The sequence below is a fragment of the Vicia villosa genome, linkage group LG3 (assembly GCF_029867415.1).
Source record: "Vicia villosa cultivar HV-30 ecotype Madison, WI linkage group LG3, Vvil1.0, whole genome shotgun sequence".
Taxonomy (NCBI): Eukaryota; Viridiplantae; Streptophyta; class Magnoliopsida; order Fabales; family Fabaceae; genus Vicia; species Vicia villosa.
The window spans coordinates 38,251,931-38,271,435 of NC_081182.1; the positions used below are offsets into that span (position 1 = coordinate 38,251,931).

General features: G+C 33.4%; 1 protein-coding gene across 1 annotated transcript; it reads right to left on the minus strand.

Moving 5' to 3' along the window:
* Positions 1-2,860: 2,860 nt before the first annotated feature.
* Positions 2,861-3,888, minus strand: LOC131657899 (uncharacterized). The gene is made up of 3 exons (XM_058927250.1): positions 3,711-3,888; positions 3,352-3,662; positions 2,861-2,974 (listed from the first exon to the last, which is right to left on the minus strand). Exons 1-3 carry the CDS (start codon positions 3,886-3,888, stop codon positions 2,861-2,863), a joined length of 603 nt encoding a protein of 200 aa, XP_058783233.1.
* Positions 3,889-19,505: the final 15,617 nt, after the last annotated feature.

Below are 19,505 nucleotides of genomic sequence, written 5' to 3' on the forward strand. Positions count from 1 at the left end.
GTAGTTTAGTTAATTTTTATTATTATCCCGTTTTTAAAAAATATTTATTTTTTTGATTATCTAATAATCGGTTTGCAACATTACTGTGAAAAGAATTTTTGCCAAATTTTATTTAGCAGTTTATTGTTATAATCTTATTATATTATTATTATTATACAATTAACATGATTTGTATATTAATACACAGTAGTCGTATAAATGAAAAACAAGGACACATAACAGTGGTACAAGTGCAAAACGAGGGTATAAACGGAAAGATTGACAAATAGCATCCATCTGTTCCATTTCTCCTCTAAACAGAAGAGATTGCAAAAAGATGTGGGCCCCATATATTTTAAATCTCTCTCTTCTATTTCTTTGTTCACCAAGCAAGAGAAATATAGCATTTCTCTTCAACTTCTCTCTTTGCTAATTCTTTCTTTACAATTTCTCTCAAACCAAGCATAGTGTAAGTGTCTTTTTGCGATTTGATTTTTGGAGAATTTTGAAGAGAAATTTTTTGGAGGGTTACATCTATATTTTAAAATATATTAATATTTTAAAAAAGTTTAAGAACCAATATGATTTTAGATTTTAATATAGTATATTTTTTATACATTTTAAAAGTATCCAACACATTTTAAGATATAGACGTAATCTTCTAAAAACTTTCTTTTAAAAATCCTCGAAAAAATTGCATGATTTTGTAGCGTTGGAATTATTGGACCAATGAATGTTAGATGTGTTTGTACTAATTTTTGGGACAGAAAGATAACTCAAGAGTGGTTTTATTTCTTCTCTGCCATTTAAAAACTTCAATTTTGTCTAAATCCCAAAACACATATCTTTGTCCAATAAAACTAATGATTTTGATCAAAGCTTTCATCCTTCGACGGGATGCATCAAAAATGGTCAAGACGCCATTTCTACTTGAAGACAAATTTGTTTTTAAGAATTTAATCGTACTCTCTAAACTTCCCCTACCAAAAATGTATCCATAGTTAAAGTCAAATCTAAATCCATTTTAAATATTTGAATATAATTAAATGATTATTATCTAGTTTTAATTATTAATGGTTGGTTATCTATTCATACAATTCGGATATAGTTAAATTGTTATTAATCAATTAAGTTATTTTTGAATTCGGTTATAATTTGGCTAATATCTAAAATCCAAAATTAATCTAAATATTTTAATTTAACTATAAATTTTTTATTTTTAAAATAAAATAAAATTTTAAAACTGAATTTTTTTAAAAAAATCGATTATATAATTATAGTCAAATTTATAACTAGTTTTGATTGAAATATGATTATGATTAAAAATTTAAACCTTTTTAAATGGTTTAAAAATTGTTATGGTTTGGTTTCAATATGTAGTGGTTTTTAAGTTAGTCGGTAAAATTTTCAAATTAAAAGGAAATGTTTAACTTTGCAGAATAGATTTTTAATTGATTCCAATTTCCAAGACAATAATGTAGACGTGGTTATTCTCCTTTTGGTGTCTGTTTTTTTTTTTGTAATCAAGTCCTTTTGGTGTCTGTAGGTTTTGAGTATGATTTCTCTAAGTGTCTTTTTGCGATTTGATTTTTGGAGAATTTTGGGAGAAAAATTTTAGAGGATTGTGTCTATATTTTAAAATATATTAATATTTTAAAAAGTTTAAAAACCAATATGATTTTAGATTTTAATGTAGTATATTTTTTTTATACATTTTAAAAGTATCAAACACATTTTAAGATATAGATGTAACCCTCCAAAATCTTTCTTTCAAAAATCCCTGAAAAAAGTTGCATGATTTTGCAGCCTTGGAATAATTGGACCAATGAATGTTAGATGTGTTTGTACTAATTTTTGGGGCAGAAAGATAACTCAAGAGTGGTTTTATTTATTGTCTTATAAACATGCGCAAGAGCAAGAAGACAAGACAGTAGTGCATTGAAACTTAAATTTGTTCTCGAATTGCGGCTTTTAAAGTAATTTTGATGAAAAAGGTGAAGATTAAGTTAACCCAACTGTTACTCAAGCCATATATATATATATATATATATATATATATATATATATATATATATATATATATATATATAAGCAAGAGATATATTAATATGAGAACCTAAGTTCTCTAATCTTGATATCAAAAAAACGATAGAACGATAGAAAAAGAGCTCAAAAGCTCAAAAAAATTACACACCAATTGCTACCTAAGATAAGTAAAACAAAGGATTTTTGTTGAATTCGTAGAAGTCAAAATTAGGATGGTTAATTTTTGTGATATAAGCCCATCTCCAAACCAAAGCCTTAGTCTCTCAAACAATGTCTGAAATATTCCACGAGTCTCCTATAAAAATAATACCATTTCTAGCCGCCATAGAGTCCAACACATAGCTAACCAAAACACTCCCTCCTTACCTTTTTTGGTTTTTCTCGACTTACGGAACGAAGACCAGTGCAAAAAACTATCCTTAAAATCAGTCAGTGTGTACTCTTCCTTTCCAATCCATAGAGCCAAGTCTTTCCAAATAAGTGCAGCAGCACGACACATCAGAAGAGTATGGCTGAAATTTTCTTCACAGGATTCACAGAAAACACAAACTGAGGAAGTGAAGGGAAACAAACCTCTTGTAGCTAGGCAGTTGTAATTGGGCAGGATATTTGTACAACACCGCCATCCGAACACTTTAATTTTGATAGGGACTTCCATCTTCCACCCTTTTTCCATAGCTATATCGAATTTGTTCTTCTGACCATAAGGCCGATGTTGAACGTTAATGCAATTGTAGAAGCTAGCCACCAAAAACTCCTTCGATTCCGCATACTTCCAGTGAGCTTTATCAGATTGATCACCGTCAAAAGAATTCTGCGACAGTATGGCAGAAAGTTACAACTTTTCCGCAGCTGCAATTGCATTCAGAAAATGAGCAGAGGCAGTCCCGAGGTCCCCCCAATGCCAAATGCCACCCGACCATCCTCCCATTGCGGCGACAGAGACATCCTGCAAGATAGAAACATAAAAAAGAGTAGGAAACAATTCCTCGAGCCTTCCCTGTTCCGTCCAAAATGAATGCCAGAACGGGGTTGAAAAGCCATTTCCAACCCAAAAACAGCAACCTTTTAAAAAACTTCCTCCAAGAGTTCATTCTCTATCGAAACTAAGTCCTGCCACCATGCCGAGTACTTATCCTTTCCTTTTAATCCGCTAACTCCTTTGAGGATCCTTATGTTTAAATCTTCATATCTCTCCTTCAAGACATTGTGCCATAAAGTTCCGGGCTCTTGTATAATTCTCCATTTCCATTTGCTAAGGAGGGCTACATTAAAATCTTCGATCCTTCTCACTCACAATCTTGCGTTAGCTACCGGTAAACAAACCCTTTTCCATCTACCCCAATGGATGCACCTTTTATCCATCTTCCCTCCCCATAGAAAATTGCTTTGAATCTTGGTGATCTCCTTAATAATGAATTTCGGAGCTTTGTAGAAAGAAAGATTGAAGATGGCTAAACTCCCTAGAACCGATTTAAGAAGCGTCAATCTTCCTCCTACATTAATATGTCTCCCTTCCCAACTTGACATCATTTTTCTAATTTTGCTCAAATGTGGCTTCCAAGTACTTATTCTTCTAGGATTGCTTCCAATTCGAATTCTTAGAGAAATGAAATCATTTTCTTCTCGCCTACACCCTAGAAAAGATATTGTCACTTATAAAAAATAATTACTTATGTTAATACCTATAAGTTTGCTTTTGTAAAAGTTGATACCAAGCCCCAATATAAGCTCAAAGCCCCTTAGAACCGCCTTGATAGCCCATAGGTTGTTCCAACTACCATTTCCAACCAATAACGTATCATCGGCAAAATGAAGAACATCGATGAAACACTTTCCTTTGATAGAGAAACCCGCATACATACCATTATCCACCGCCTTTTTTATCATCCCCTTTAGGCCTTCCGCCACTATATGAAAAGAAAGGGAGAAATCGGATCACCCTGTCTCAACCCTCTTTCCACCTTGAATTCTTTTGTAGGACTTTCATTCACCAAAACCAACATGTTGCTATTAAAAATCAAAGCTTCCATCCACCTCTTCCATTTCGCCCCAAATCCCATTTTGTCAAGCATAAAACTAATGAATGCCCAACTTACTTTGTCGTACGCCTTCTCGAAATCCACCTTAAAAAGCAAGAAATCCTTGTTTTCCTTCTTTGCATAGTCCACCAATTTATTAGCAACAAGAACTCCATCTAAGAGTTGCCTTCCTGAAACAAAAGTACTTAGATTTAACGATATAACTTTATCAATTACACTATTGAGTCTTGCCGCCAAAAGCTTCGATATTATTTTATGGATGTACCCAACTAAACATATAGGGCGTTAATCATCAAGGTCTATGGGGTTCTTAAGTGTGATTGAAATTACAATATGTTGATATTAAAATTTGATGTCATATTTTCAATGTCTAAATTCATGGATAGTATTTGTTGTTTCTTTAATTTTGAAACTCATTATATGATACGTAAATATTTTTTAGATTGGAATTAAATGTTCTGTATAAGTCACTTATAAGTCATGATGAGTGGTTTAACTACATTGTTGGCATGTGATGTTTAATGCAATTTGATGTTTTTTTGAGTTAGTGGTAGTTCATTTAAGATTCTATTGAAAGGTCCATTTCTAAAAAATCACTATTGTTTCTTTGTCAAGGTTTTTCTATTTATCTCCTTTTGTAGTTTATGAAAGTTTCATTTTTCATTGGCATGCATGTTATTAGAATTAATTTGAATAGGGTTATATCCGTTTTTTAGTTTATGGAAGTTTCATTTTTCATTGGCATGCATGTTATTAGAATTAATTTGAATAGGGTTATCATGGATAGGACACATGTAATTATGGTAATTATGATAACTATAAATTTGTCTGTTATATATATATATATATATATGAACGCTAGTGTTTATCTTTTAATTTGATTAGATATGCCTGCTTTTGGTGATTTCTTTGAAATAAACTATTCCATTTTTTACCTTTAGGGAAACCAAAATCAAGTTGAGAAACTCATCAATATTCTGAAAAGGAACTCTAAATATTTCTCAACGGTGATGGCTCATCTAAAGATTACAATGATGTTTGTACAAAGCTAGTTGGATTGTGAGAGAAGAGAAGCTGGATAATTGCGATATTTGCATATGATGATAGTAATATACATAATAGGAGTTGTTTGATGAGTTGGAAGAGGGGTACACCTTTAATTTTTTAAGATATACAAGGAAGACTGTAGTTTACGTTGATGATTGAGCACCTGTTTTGCCGAGAAAGTTTGAATGGTCTGGGTTTTGTGTTGAACTAAAGGTTGTGTTGGAAGGATGTTGATGATAAATCAGAGTGGATCAAGGATCTCACTTTTTTTTGTAAGTTTACATTGAATAAAGTTCTTTTTAATCATTCATCATGTTTGTTTTAGATTGCTCTTGAGGAATTAGCTGAAAGAGTTAATGGAGATATGTGCATGACACTAAACAAGTTACAATATATTGGTGATGCCTCCTTAGAATGATTATATTTTTATTTACTAGTATTGGAGGATCCTGACTTTCATTTCAGTGGCTGATATATATATATATATATATATATATATATATATATATATATATATATATATATATATATATATATATATATATATATATATACTTCTATTTGTAATGACACAAGTGTAAATGTAGGGGTATTTATAAGGGTTATGATAAGTTATATAACTATTATTCTTTTACTCATTTCATCAGCAATTCAAGGTATTCAAGGTGGTCTCTGTATGACAGTAATTTCTTTAATGAATGTCCAGTAATATTTTTTTTTTGTGTAAGCAAGATTTTTATATAAGGGAAAACTAAGGGTTCTCCAACCCGATTACACAAATACACGGGACAAGACCTGGCAAAAAGAAAAGATTACAAAACCAATTGCTACTACGATAAAAAGAACAAAGGCTCCTTGCAAAAATCGTAGAAAGAGTGATTGTGGTTGAATGAAATAGGTTGTAAATGAAATCTAATATATTATAATTATCAAATATTTTACACCTGTGATTATTAAAATAGGGTGTAATATACTATATTTTATGCTCTATTTAAAGAAAATAGAGTGTTAATTTGTTGACATTTGTAGTAAGCATTATTCCTTTTACACCTAATTTTTATTAAAATAAGGTGTAAATTTTTTTGATTTAAATGCATATATGTAACAATTTACACCTGTTTTTTTTTTCAAAAAAAGGATGTAATATATTCTCTATTTACACCCGTTTTAAAACGGGTGTAAATTCGTCAGACATTTCTCACCCTTTGAATTTAAACTCTATAATTACTGGTATAAAATGTATAAAAAAAGAGAATAGATTCCTCTTTCTAAACTAGAGCCAATATATTTCTTGTTTTTCAAAGCATCAGTCAAGGTATTGAATGAAACCATAAAAAAAACAACAAATATTTCTTTGGGGTGGAACTAAGAAAAAAAAGAATTAGTTGGGTAAGCTAGCACAATGTTTGTAAATTGAAAGAAGAGAAAGGCTTATGTGTGAAAAATATTGAAGCCTTCAACTTCAATAGAGCTATAGTGAGAAAATATAAATGCATAATTTTAATGAAAAACAATTTGGAAAGTAATACTTAAGCACATGTACAGATTCTTGATGCTGAAAAAATATTCATCAAAGAAGAAGAATTAGGGAGCTACAGTGTTAGCTTGAGATTTTTTACTTAGCCATTTTAACATGAATGTGAGATACAAGGTGGATATAAATACTAAATGTAGGTAGCTAAGTCATGTTGTCAGCACCAAGTTGCAAATTTGACATGTGGAGTTTTTGACAAATATGAATAGGTAACTTGAAGACGTTTAACTAACGATTTGAAGCGGTTCAAACACCAAAGACACGTAGAAATACATCAAAAGAGAAAAGCCCACTAGAAAGAGAAGTGTTGAATTATGGAAAGATAAGTGTTTTTGATAGTTAGTGATATACATAATATATTATAAGTAGATTTCGATTTTGCGAAATGGGTTTGCATTTCGTTTTGTTTTTCTTTAAAATTCACATATTCAAGTTAGCGTGTTTAAGAATTTGTGAGAAATGTATGAACTTGCGTCTCATTCTTTCTTCAAGCATTTCTTATTCAATTATTTTACTATTTTCCTTTATTTACTTTATCCATTTAAGGTGTTTTGCATTAATTTACTTCCTTGAATATTTATATTAAAAATCTTATAGCATTATCACATTTTTTCAAAATGTTTAACACAAAGTATCTTTTAGTATTTTTGAATTTGATTCTACAAGTGAATTAAAACTCATGATTGTTTACTAAAAACATCAGCAAACAAATTATCACACTTGGTTATACCACAAATACAACAAACTAGTTTTCTTATTAATCTTCTGGTTACACCAACCACCGTATGATGTATTGGGCCTCCATCCCCTTCAGGTTTTACACTTTCCCTAGTTATAGGGAGTATCCAAGTGGCATATCAATTGCAATGATGAAAAACCTCACTATATAAGGGTTATATAAGGGTGTAATGCAAATTTTCCTTTTTTTTCTAGCTTCGATCCTATCAACCCTTTATTTGACATCTAAAATTTGGTTGAATGCGTGCCATTTTTTATTTATATTTTAAAATAATTTTTCATGAAACAAAACACAGCTAAGTATATAATAAAAAATAAAATGAGGTAATTTCTCTACTTTTTAGTTGAAAATACATTACAAAATAAAAAGTAAATAACTTGGTAATTGTGTTCAAAACCAAAGCTTAAAGCAACTAAATAGAATTATGTACTCCTTAAGGGCAACTGCAAAAAGCTAGAGATTAATTGACATAAAATAAGACACACAAGTGATTATAATTAAGGATTATGTACTCCTTAAGAGTAACTGCAAAAAGCTAGATATAGTATAAATAAACAATTTTTTTTACTGACAAATAATTATATAGATAACAGGAAAATAATTAACAAGGAAAAGTGAAGCTGCTAAACAATACAAAACGTGTAAAAAGAAAAAACAAAACAAAAAGAATGCCAAAAATCAAAGCTAACAATTAAAGAATAATAAATATAATTAACTTATTAAGGTTGAACTCAAATACGATGGTTAAGGTTAAAACCAACCAAAATTGTTGAGGCAGAGGCATTGATTAGAAGTTGGTGAGCATCTACCATCTATAAAACCTTTATCAATAATACAAGTCCATTTGCATTCTTTATCATTGCATTCGCTTCCTTCAGTTTCTATCACCATCTCTGCATTCATCCATCAATTACACGTTATGATTAACAAACAAAAACAATTTATTTTTAAAAACTTTTTGTTTATATTTTTGAAAAAAGTCATATTTTTCAAATGAGTTTATTGTTTCATAAAACACTTGTGTCCTCTTCATTAAAATGTTTTTCTTGTAATATTGGTAGGAATAATACACAATTAATTAAAAACATTAATGAAAAAATATAATTAAAAAATTAAAATTAAAATTGCATTGAATCATACTAAAATATAAATTAATTTATAATAGAGGGAGTAAGACTTACGAGCAGAAAGGAGAATAAATAAAATGAAAAACAACCTAAAGTGTGTATTATTCATGATTGCCACACATTTTGTACAATCTTTGGCTATCTATTTATAAAAGTGGAAGGTGTAAACACTTATTAACTTGGCTTTTAAAATTTGGTGTTCTTTCGGGTTAGCATTAATAACAAGTAATTTATTAGAACTCATCAAACACCCAAAACGGGGAATCTCTTTGATAGATGGAGGGAGATGTTGTGTTTTTTGTCAATTGGAGGAGTAAGATTTATCTCATTTAATGAGAGGGTGTTTTGTCATTTCGAGTATATGGAGGAAGGTGTTTGAATGAATTGGCCCGGTTGACAATTTACTTTTGGAAGAGTTCGAGGAGTTTTTTGTTTTCTTTGAGAAGGTGAAGGCTAAAGCAAAGAGATTTATCATTGCGGTCATTTTGCTAGCTACGGTGTGGAACATTTGGTTAAAGCGTAATGGGATTATTTTTAGAAATGAGTCTTTTAGTTTTATCGAATGTATGTCGGGGATAGTTTTATTCTAATGGAATTGGCTTCAATCGTATTATGTCATTAGGGATAATTGTAATTATGACATTTGGAATATCCTTCCTCTCAATTGTTTTAAGTCGTAGGAACTTTCCTTTTGTTCTCCTTGGTTTGGAGTATCCATAATACTCCTTTTAATCCCATTGCTTATTAAAAAAAATCAAACACCCAAAACATATGCACCTCTTCTATACTGTCTTACCGATGCTCCATGAATATAAGAATTAATTAGAGGTCATCATGCTTGAAAAAAATTAATTTAAAAACATAAAAAATTTAGGATAATTAAATAAATAAAAATTTGTAACAATTTTTTTATTTAACAAAAAATTATATGTAAGGGTATTTAACCCATATACAATAGAGAGAAAACTAGAATTGCAAGGAATTAGCAGGAAAGTAAATTATATAAAAAAAATTATATATCCAAAGTCCCGCATAAGGTTCAAGCCCTCAGATGGAGATTATTGCAAGAGCGTCTACCGACGCGGGAATTATTGCAATGGAGGGCATTATAGAGGAGCCGGAAAACTGCAGGTGCGTCTTTTGCAATGTAATGGTTGAATCGTGTAATCACCTATTTATTCATTGCATAACTATTAGAGCTATTTGGAGGATGATCTTCTGTTGGTTAGATTTGAATCTAGAGATTAATCTAGGTGATACTTGCTGTAGTTTTTTCCTCAAATTCCAAAATTTGCTGTTGCATAAGACGTCATAGTTTAGAGAAGGTGTAGTTTGGCTAACAATGGTGTGTTGCATTTGGAATTCTCATAACGGGATTATTTTCAAGAATGAAGTGGGGGATGTCGACGAGCTAGTTTTTAAGATCAAGATGCATTCGTGGTGGTGGCTTCTATTAGAATAAGAAATGTTCTGATCAATATTCTTAGTTTTGATGATAACATTATGTATGAATTTTGTATAAGACAATGTGGTACTCTAATCCTTTACGTTTTCCATTTCAGGAAAAGTATAAAAGAGTATGCACAAATCAGCGTTCAGAAGCACTGACCTAGAAGTTCTGGATGGCTTCATCAGAACATGGCCTGGAAAGACATCAGAAGATGGTCCTGCAGAATAAGAACATGATCTGGAAAGCATCAGAAGATGGCAGTCAGAAGTACGAGCTTTGAAGCTCTGATGGTATCACGCTCAAAGCACTTCAAATTCAGAAGACAGAAGATGCTCTGCCCCAAAGCTGAAGACTCTGATATTCAAATGTTGTTATCTACAAAATCTGAGTCCAGGAGAAAGTACTAGATGAAAGGCTATAATGTCAAATCTCTGACTGACAAAAGGAACGTTAGAAGCTACAAAAGGCTAAGTCAGTAAAAGCAACAAAAGCATGGCTCGAGGTAGTTGACAAAAGCGTGAAACATTAAATGCAGTGTTGTACTATTCACGCAAAACATTAAATGCTCCCGAAGGTCATTTCCTCTCAGCGCCTATATATAGAAGTTCCATTCAGAAGCAGCATAGAACACTCTTGCGCAAAAGAACAGAAACGCTGTCAAACTGAAAAGCAAAAAGAACTTCATCTTCACCCTCACAACTTTGTAATATCTTAGTGAGTGTTAAGAACTAGAACTTAAGAGAAATATCACTTTGTGATTACTACTTTATTATAAGCAATCTAAACTCTTGTAAACATTTATTTTACATTGATTATAAAGGAATTCCTAGAGTGATCAAGTTGTGATCTGTAGACTCTAAAAGACTTAGAGGGTATCTAAGTGGAAAACCATTGTAATCAGTTGGATTACTGGATTAAATCCTCAGTTGAGGTAAATCACTCTAAAGGGGTGGACTGGAGTAGTTTGGTTAACAACGAACCATGATAAAAATCATTGTGTTGATTATTTTTATCTTCCAAGTTTTTGAGTTACACTTATTCAATCCCCCATTTCTAAATGTTTTTCTATCCTTCAATTGGCATCAAAGCGCTGGTTCTAGGTGAAAGCACTTAACCGTGTTAGACAAAAGATTCGGGGAGAAAAACACAAAATGGTTGATCCAATTCCAACTCCAACTCAAGAGAAAAATAACAATAGTAACAATGGAAGCAGTAGCTTCAATTGTTACAATAGACCACCAATCTTTGATGGAGAAATTTTGAGTATTAGAAAGATAGACTTAAAAGTTATTGTCTATGTCAAGATGTTGATCTATGGGACTTAGTGTTGGATGGTTACAGACTTCCTATAAATGCTCGTGGAGTCAAGATTACAAGACAAGCTATGAGTGATGACCAAAGAAAGAATTCAAGAATCATCACAAGTCAAGAACTATATTGTTAAATGTTATCTCTCATGCTGAGTATGAGAAGATAACAAACAGAGAAACAACTCATGATATCTTTGAATCTCTAAAGATGACTCATGAAGGAAATGCTCAAGTTAAGGAGACAAAGGCCTTATCTCTAATCCAGAATTATGAAGCATTCAAGATGGAGGAAGATGAGAATATTGAAGCAATGTTTTCAAGATTCCAGACTCTGACTGCTGGATTGAGAGTGCTTGACAAAGGCTACACTAAAGCTGATCATGTAAAGAAGATCATCAGAAGCCTACCCAGAAGATGGGGACCCATGGTGACTGCATTCAAGATTGCCAAGAACTTGAATGAAATGTCTCTTGAGGAGATGATTAGTGCCTTGAGAAGTCATGAGATTGAGATGGATGCAAATGAGCCTCAAAAGAAAGGTAAGTCTATTGTATTAAAATCTAATAATAAAAAATGCACTAACTCTTTTCAGGTAGAAGAAGAAGAATCTGACGATTCAGAGTCAGAAGAAGAAGAAGATGATGAATTATCTCTCTTATCCAGAAGAGTAAATCAACTCTGGAAGAGCAAGGAGAGAAGGTTCAAGAACTTCAACAACTTTAAGAGGCCTGAAAAAGGAGAATCTTCTGAAAACAAAAGATCTCGCATGAAGAAAGTGACGTGCTATGATTGTAAGGACCCTGGACACTACAAGAATGAATGTCCAAAGCTTCAGAGGGAAAAGCCCAAGAAAAGATATGAAAAGAAGAAAGGCTTAATGGCTACTTAAGATGACTCAGATTCTTCTGATCAAGAGTCAGACTCTGAAGATGAGCAAGCAAACATAGCACTCATGGCAACAGTTTTCTGAACTTTCTAGAGATGATTTAGTTTCCAGTTTATCTGAACTTCTGGAAGTCAAAAGTCAGCTTAGTATCAAATACAAAAAGCTCAAAAAGCTCTTTGCATCTGAAACTAAGAGACTTGAAATAGAAAACTCTGAACTTAAGGAAAAAGTTTTAAAATTAACTAAAGATGTTGAATCATCTTCAAGTTCAGAAAAGTCTATTCCAAGCACTAACAATATTCTAAAAGGAATATGACTTGAGTTTCAGAAAGTTTCTATCTAGAGGTATAGGAAGAAGTCAGCTAGCCTCTATGATATATGATGTAAGTGAAAACAAGAGAATAGGCATAGGCTATGTGGGTGAAACCCCATATAAACTTGAACCTGTTGATGAGATGATTATCAAATACAAGCCTTTGTATGAACAGTTCAAGTATGGCCATTCTCATGATATAAACCATACATCACATGCTAAGAGTATCCACATAACACACACAAAGAAACATGTCATTACACACTCTGGAAAATATTATGTGAAACTTTATGCTAAATCTCAGTTCAACCAGAACTTGAGAAGGACTAACCCCAAAGGACCCAAAAGAATGTGGGTACCTAAGGATAAGATAATTCCTGTTGCAGATCTCCTTCAAAGCTCAAAAGGAAAACATATCATGGTATCTAGACTCTGGATGCTCACGTCACATGACGGGAAGAAAGTCTATGTTCCAAGATCTGGTACTTAAATCTGCTGGAGAAGTAAAGTTTAGAGGAAATCAGAAGGGCAAAATCATTGGCTCGGGAACCATATGTATTGGTAACTCTCCCTCTATAAATAATGTTCTTTTAGTAGATGGATTAGCTCATAACTTATTGTCCATAAGTCAATTAAGTGACAATGGTTATGACATAATCTTTAATCAAAAGTCTTGTAAAGCTATTAGTCCGAAGGATGGATCAATCCTATTTACAGGCAAGAGAAAGAACAACATTTATAAGATTGATCTTTCAGATCTTAAGAATCAAAAGGTTACTTGCATTATGTCTGTTAGTGAAGAGCAGTGGGTCTGGCACAGAAGATCGGGTCGTGCTAGTTTGAGAAAGATCTCTCAGATTAACAAACTCAATCTGGTCAGAGGACTCCCTAATCTGAAATATAAATCAGATGCTCTTTGCAAAGCATGTCAGAAAGGGAAGTTTTCAAAACTTGCATTCAAGTCTAAAAATGTTGTCTCTTCCTCTAGGCCGCTAGAACTTCTGCACATTGATCTTTTTGGCCCAGTCAAAACAACATCAATCAGAGGGAAGAAATATGAATTAGTCATTGTAGACGACTATAGCAGATGGACATGGGTAAAGTTCTTGAAACACAAGGATGAGTCACATACTGTGTTCTTTGACTTCTGCACTCAGATTCAATCTGAGAAGGAATGCAAAATCATAAAGGTCAGAAGTGATCATAGTGGTGAATTTGAGAATAGATTCTTTGAAATTTATTTCAAAGAAAATGGTGTTGCTCATGATTTCTCTTGTCCTAGAATTCCACAGCAAAATGAAGTTGTAGAACGAAAGAATAGGACTCTACAAGAAATGGCCAGAACCATGATAAATGAAACCAATATGGCTAAGCATTTCTAGGCAGAAGCAATTAACATAGCGTGTTATATTCAGAATTGAATCTCTATAAGACCTATTCTAAATAAGACTCCTTATGAATTGTGGAAGAATAGAAAGCCCAACATTTCTTATTTCCATCCATTTGGATGTGTATGTTATATTCTGAACACTAAAGATCATCTGCATAAGTTTGATTCTAAAGCTCAGAAGTGTTTTCTTCTTGGATATTCTGAACGCTCTAAAGGCTACAGAGTATACAATATTGAAACACCGATAGTTGAGGAATCAATCAATATCAGATTTGATGATAAGCTTGGTCTTGAAAAGGCAAAACAGTTTGAGAATTCTACTCTAATAAGAATAATGTGTTATAAATTATATTCGAACTCTTGTAAAAATATTAAATTTTATATTTTGGTTGAAAACTAATATTTGATCTTATTATTGTTACAAATAAAAAATTATTGACATAGAGAATAGAGAAAGAAAAACCTAATCGTGTTTCATTTTGAAATTTTATTCCTCTCTTCTCACTGTCGTGCTGAATCACTTTCTATCCACCATCGCGATTCCTCTCTGTCGAATGCTCCTGCATCTTCATGTATCATCACCGTTAAGCTAAGCGCTTCTACAACGTCGTGAATCCTCATTGTCGCCGATGTCACATCCATTTCGAACATCTCAATTCTAGGGTTGTTTCACTTTCTATTACGTGTTTTGTTACTCATATTAAAGTGTAAATATTTATTCTTCTCCCCTACTTCACTCAATTTTAATCCTGGGTTGTTTGTTTCTGACAGTTTAGAGTTGCGGAATCGCTAGAGCATCGGTCACGTTTGGAGTTGAGAAAGCCATCACCCATACCACCACGACTAGTCTTCCGAATAAGGTGTGTGGCTTCGTCATGTGCTTCCGTTCTTTCCGAAACCTAAACATTTGGTTTTACACATGCTGCATACTGTCAAATACTTGGGCAATAATCTATTTAATAGAGAGAATAAAAATAATCTATCCAATAGAGAGAATAAAAAAATGTGAACACAGCTAATTGTTTTGGTACTCTTTGTCATGAATAAACTAGGTATGATCTATTCTTTAAAATTCTAAACATTTCTATGCTTTGCATGTTAAACATATTAAGTAGGCATCTGATAATTGGTATTCTTATTTGCTTTGGGGAATTAGACTATTATTTTCTTTACCAGCCAAATTTTTTATTAAGTGTTATGTGTTTCATTTACAATGTGTTCATATAGAGATGTCCATTCTCTTGAATAAAGTTGTTGTTATGCTTTAGGAACATTAAAAATAATATTAAATATGTGTCTTTATGCTTAGTAGATAAGACTAAGTTAGAATTAGCTAGTATCACAGCCACCGTTTCTTTTAAATGTATGCAAAGAGTTTTTACTATATGTCCTATTAGATATTAACTTGTTCCATGTTAGCTTATTCTTGTGATATTTGTTATAACTCTTGTTTACTATTTAATTCTTAGTCTTTATCTTGAAAAAAGATGGCAGCAGAGTTAGTCATTGTAGCAACAAGCGACAAATTAAAAACTAGATATGAGTTGGTTAGTTTTGCTTGAAATGAGCTCATACGTTAAGCCCATTATGCAGCTAGATATGATATTTACAAGGCACATTCTTATTGTTATTTTAGGGGCCTTCAATATTTAAAAACTTAAAAAGCTACGAAACAATTAGAATAAGCTTATAACTCCTCTAAATTCTTTGTGACGAACATATAGATGCATTGGTTTGTTGTTTTTCAATGACTCTGATTGTTGAACTTGTGAAATTGAAGTTGAAAATGGAGTCAACGTGCTACATGAACGTGATTGTTGCTCTGCTGAAATGTATTGATTGTGGTTATTCCTCATCTGTCTCGCGTGAAGCGGTGTCTGTGCTGACATTAGAAGCACCAGGTTCTGCCAACAGTGTAGCAAGTATTATATTTAATCAATTTTTGCTTGTTTTTCGATTAACACACAACGCGATAAATTGTTTCCTGCAGTTTAACTACTTTGCCATCTGCGTTGGGATCGATAACCTCTTTGAGGTAGCTACATGTCTCTAACAATGAATTGGCTGGTCTTCTTGATGAAATAGGGTATTATGAATTGAAAGAAATGGAACTTGCTTCATTAAGAAGATAGAGAAGATTACAAGTTGCTTATATACACAACTAAGTGATGCATGTTTAGCTTATCATGCACTGCCTATATACAATCTTAAACTACTAACTAACTTCCAGCTGTATAACTAATCAATCAGTTAGGTAGTTACACTCTCTCCATTTGTGTCTTCATTGTTGCTTGCTGCTGAAGGAAGCTCAGGTTGTAACACCCTCCCACAAGTTAAGGGCTGATAAATGTCAAGCATCATTAACTTGTCTAACAAGCGATTGAATGGCTGAGGCAGCAATGGTTTAGTAAAGAAATCTGCAAGTTGATCCTTTGAAGTACAAGGCAGCAATTTCATCAAACCATTTAGCATCTTCTCTCTCACTATATGACAATCTATTTCTAGATGCTTGGTTCTTTCATGAAATACAGGATTAGCAGCAATGTGTAATGCACTCTGATTATCACAATATAGTACTGGCAGCTTTGTACACTCGACATGCAAATCTTTGAGCAAGTACACTATCCATTGTAACTCACAAGTGGCAGCTGCAAGAGCTCGATACTCAGCTTCACTGGAGGATCTTGAAACAATCAATTGCTTCTTGGTTCTCCATGAAATAAGAGATCTTCCAAGAAAGAAACATTGGCCAGAGATTGATCTTCAAGTATCTGAGCATCCAGCCCAATCTGCATCTGAATATCCCTGCAGGGTCAATTGTGAGTTTCTTGGTAGGAAGATACCCCTCCCAGGACATGACTTCAAATATCTGAGGACCCTTGTAGCTGCATTGAAATGATTAGTGGATGGAGATGACAAGAACTGGCTTAGCTGTTGAGTGCAAAAAGTAATATCAGGTCTGGTGGCATTAAGATATAGGAGCCTCCCCACTAGCCTTCGATAAGCAGGAATGTCATGGTATGGGCTGCTAGCATCTTGATGAATCTTAGAGGAAGGATCAGATGGAGTAGAAACAGGTTTGGCAGATAAGAATGCAGAATCTTGGAGAAGATCAAGGCAATACTTCCTTTGGCATAAGGAAATTCCTTGTTTGGAGTGAGCCACCTCAATTCCAAGGAAATATTTTAATTGACCAAGATCCTTTATTTGAAATTCATGATGTAACTGTTGTTTGATGAGTTGCATTTCCTGCAAAGAATTACCAGCCAATATAACATCATCTACATAGACTAACATAATGGTAAATTCATGATGTGTTTGCTTGATAAACAAGGAAACATCTGCAGCAGCTTGTTTGTAGTGATGATGTTTAAGAAAATCAGTTAACCTCTCATGCCATTTTCTACTAGCCTGTTTAAGACCATATAAGGACTTAACAAGTTTGCAAACTTGGTTAGGCTTGGTAGCTGTAACACCTGGGGGAAGAGTCATGTATACATCCTCTTGAAGTTGCCCATGGAGAAAGGCATTGTTCACATCTAATTGGTGGAGATGCCAATTGTGGATAGAAGCAAGAGCAATAACAGTCCTGACTGTGGTCATTTTGGCAATAGGAGAATAAGTTTCAAAGTAGTCTAGGCCTTCAATTTGGTTATACCCCTTAGCAACTAACCTAGCTTTGAATCTCTCAATAGTGCCATCAGCATGGTGCTTGATTTTATACACCCATCTGCAGCCAATTGGCTTGATATTTGGAGGCAGGTCCACAATGATCCATGTACCTGCTTTCTCAAGAGCAGATAATTCCAATTGCATAGCTTGATTCCAACAATCATATTTGCAAGCCTCATTGTAGTTTTTAGGCTCAGTAACAGATGAAATAGAGAGAGAATATTGACAATGAGGTGGATAAACTGGAATAAGATAGGGAATCAGAGATGGGATATGGCATACCTTTAGAAGATGGATCTGAGCTGGCAGACTGAGAGCATACATAGTGCTGCAAGTAAGATGGCTTGTGAGACACTCTAGAGGATGCACGAGTAGGTAAGGGTAAAGGATCTGAATTTGAACTGTTAGAGGGTGGAGAATTATTTGAAGAATGAAGAGGAGTATGAGGAGGAAGAGGATCAGAATTAGTAGGTATGTCAAATGTGGAAGGGTGAAGAGACTCAATGGAGGATGGAGTGGACAATTGGACTCTAGATTGGTCTGAAGAAGAACTAGGATAGTAAGACCAAGATTGACAAAAAGAATGAGTGTAGGGAAGTATGTGTTCATGGAAGGAAACATTCCTTGATGTGAAGACTTCTGTATTGTTTAAATCCAAGAGAATGTAACCTTTCATGTGAGGAGGATAACCTAGGAAAATGGATTTTCTTGCTTTAGGGTCCAATTTGGTTCTATGTACATTAAGGCTCGAGGCATAACAAAGAGAACCAAAGACTTTGAAAGAAGAAATCTCAGGAAGTTTGTCATGGAAAATTTGGTATGGTGATTTATTGTTCAGAATGGTGGAAGGTACTCTATTAATGATGTAAGTAGCATAGATTAAGGCATAAGACCAGTAAGGTTTAGGTAGTTTGGATTGATACAATAAAGCTCTACCAACATTGAGAAGATGTTGGTGTTTTCATTCTACCCTCCCATTTTGTTGGGGGGTTTCAACACATGATTTTTGATGGTTAATACCATGAGTAGCATAGAAGGAAGTGAGCATGAATTCAGGGCCATTATCTGTTCTTAAGATCTTAGGGGTGATGTTATGTTGATTCTGAATCATTTTAATGAATTGCTGAATTTTAGGAGCTACCTCAGATTTGGATTTAAGGAGCACAATCCATACAAAACGAGTAAAGTCATCTAGAATAGTAAGAAAATACTTGTGATTATGAATAGATGGTACAGACAAAGGACCCCATATATCTAAATGGAGCATTTCAAATTAAGAGTTTGCAATATTGGAACTATGAGGAAAGGGAAGTTTCTTATGCCTAGCTAAATGACAAATGTCACAAGTAGCCTTAGAATCAAATGAGATATTGGGATAGAGTGAAGACATGTGGTTGAGATTTTTATTAGAAACATGACCTAATCGAAAATGCCATAGAGCATTGCTAGGAAGAATTGTGTTGACACTGGTGGAATGAATGTGAGACATGTTGGTATTGGTGAGAGCACCCTTAGGAGGACAGGCATTTACTTGCAGTCTATATAGGCCTCCAATCTGCCTACCCAAACCAATCATCTTCAGGTTGTTCATATCCTGGAGAAAACAAGTGTGAGAAGAGAATTTAGCATGGCATTTCAATGACTGACACAATTTGGAAATGGAAATGAGATTGAGTTGAAAATCATTAGAATACAAAACATCTTCCAAATAGAGATCAGAAGAGAATTGTACAAAGCCAGCTTGATTCACACAAACAGAATTGCCATTAGGAAGAGTAATGTAAATAGGATTAATGGCATGAATAGAGGTAAAAAGAGAAAGAGATGAGCACACATGGTCATTTGCACCAGAATCAAGTATCCAATAATTGGCTCGAGCAGATGAACTAAAAATGTTACATACAATACCTGAGAGATCCTCATTAGGAGTAGAAGCAGTCATCAAAGTAGAGATAGATGCAGTAGTGCTA

Bases quoted from the DNA above. Each gene is read 5' to 3' on its own strand.
- LOC131657899 (XM_058927250.1), bottom strand. From the start codon at position 3,888: ATGTATGCGGGTTTCTCTATCAAAGGAAAGTGTTTCATCGATGTTCTT. The intron at 3,663-3,710 runs GTATTAACATAA...TATCTTTTCTAG, and splicing joins TTACAAAAGCAAACTTATAG to GGTGTAGGCGAGAAGAAAAT. The intron at 2,975-3,351 runs GTTTGTTTACCG...TCTATCTTGCAG, and splicing joins ATTGGGGTAGATGGAAAAGG to GATGTCTCTGTCGCCGCAAT.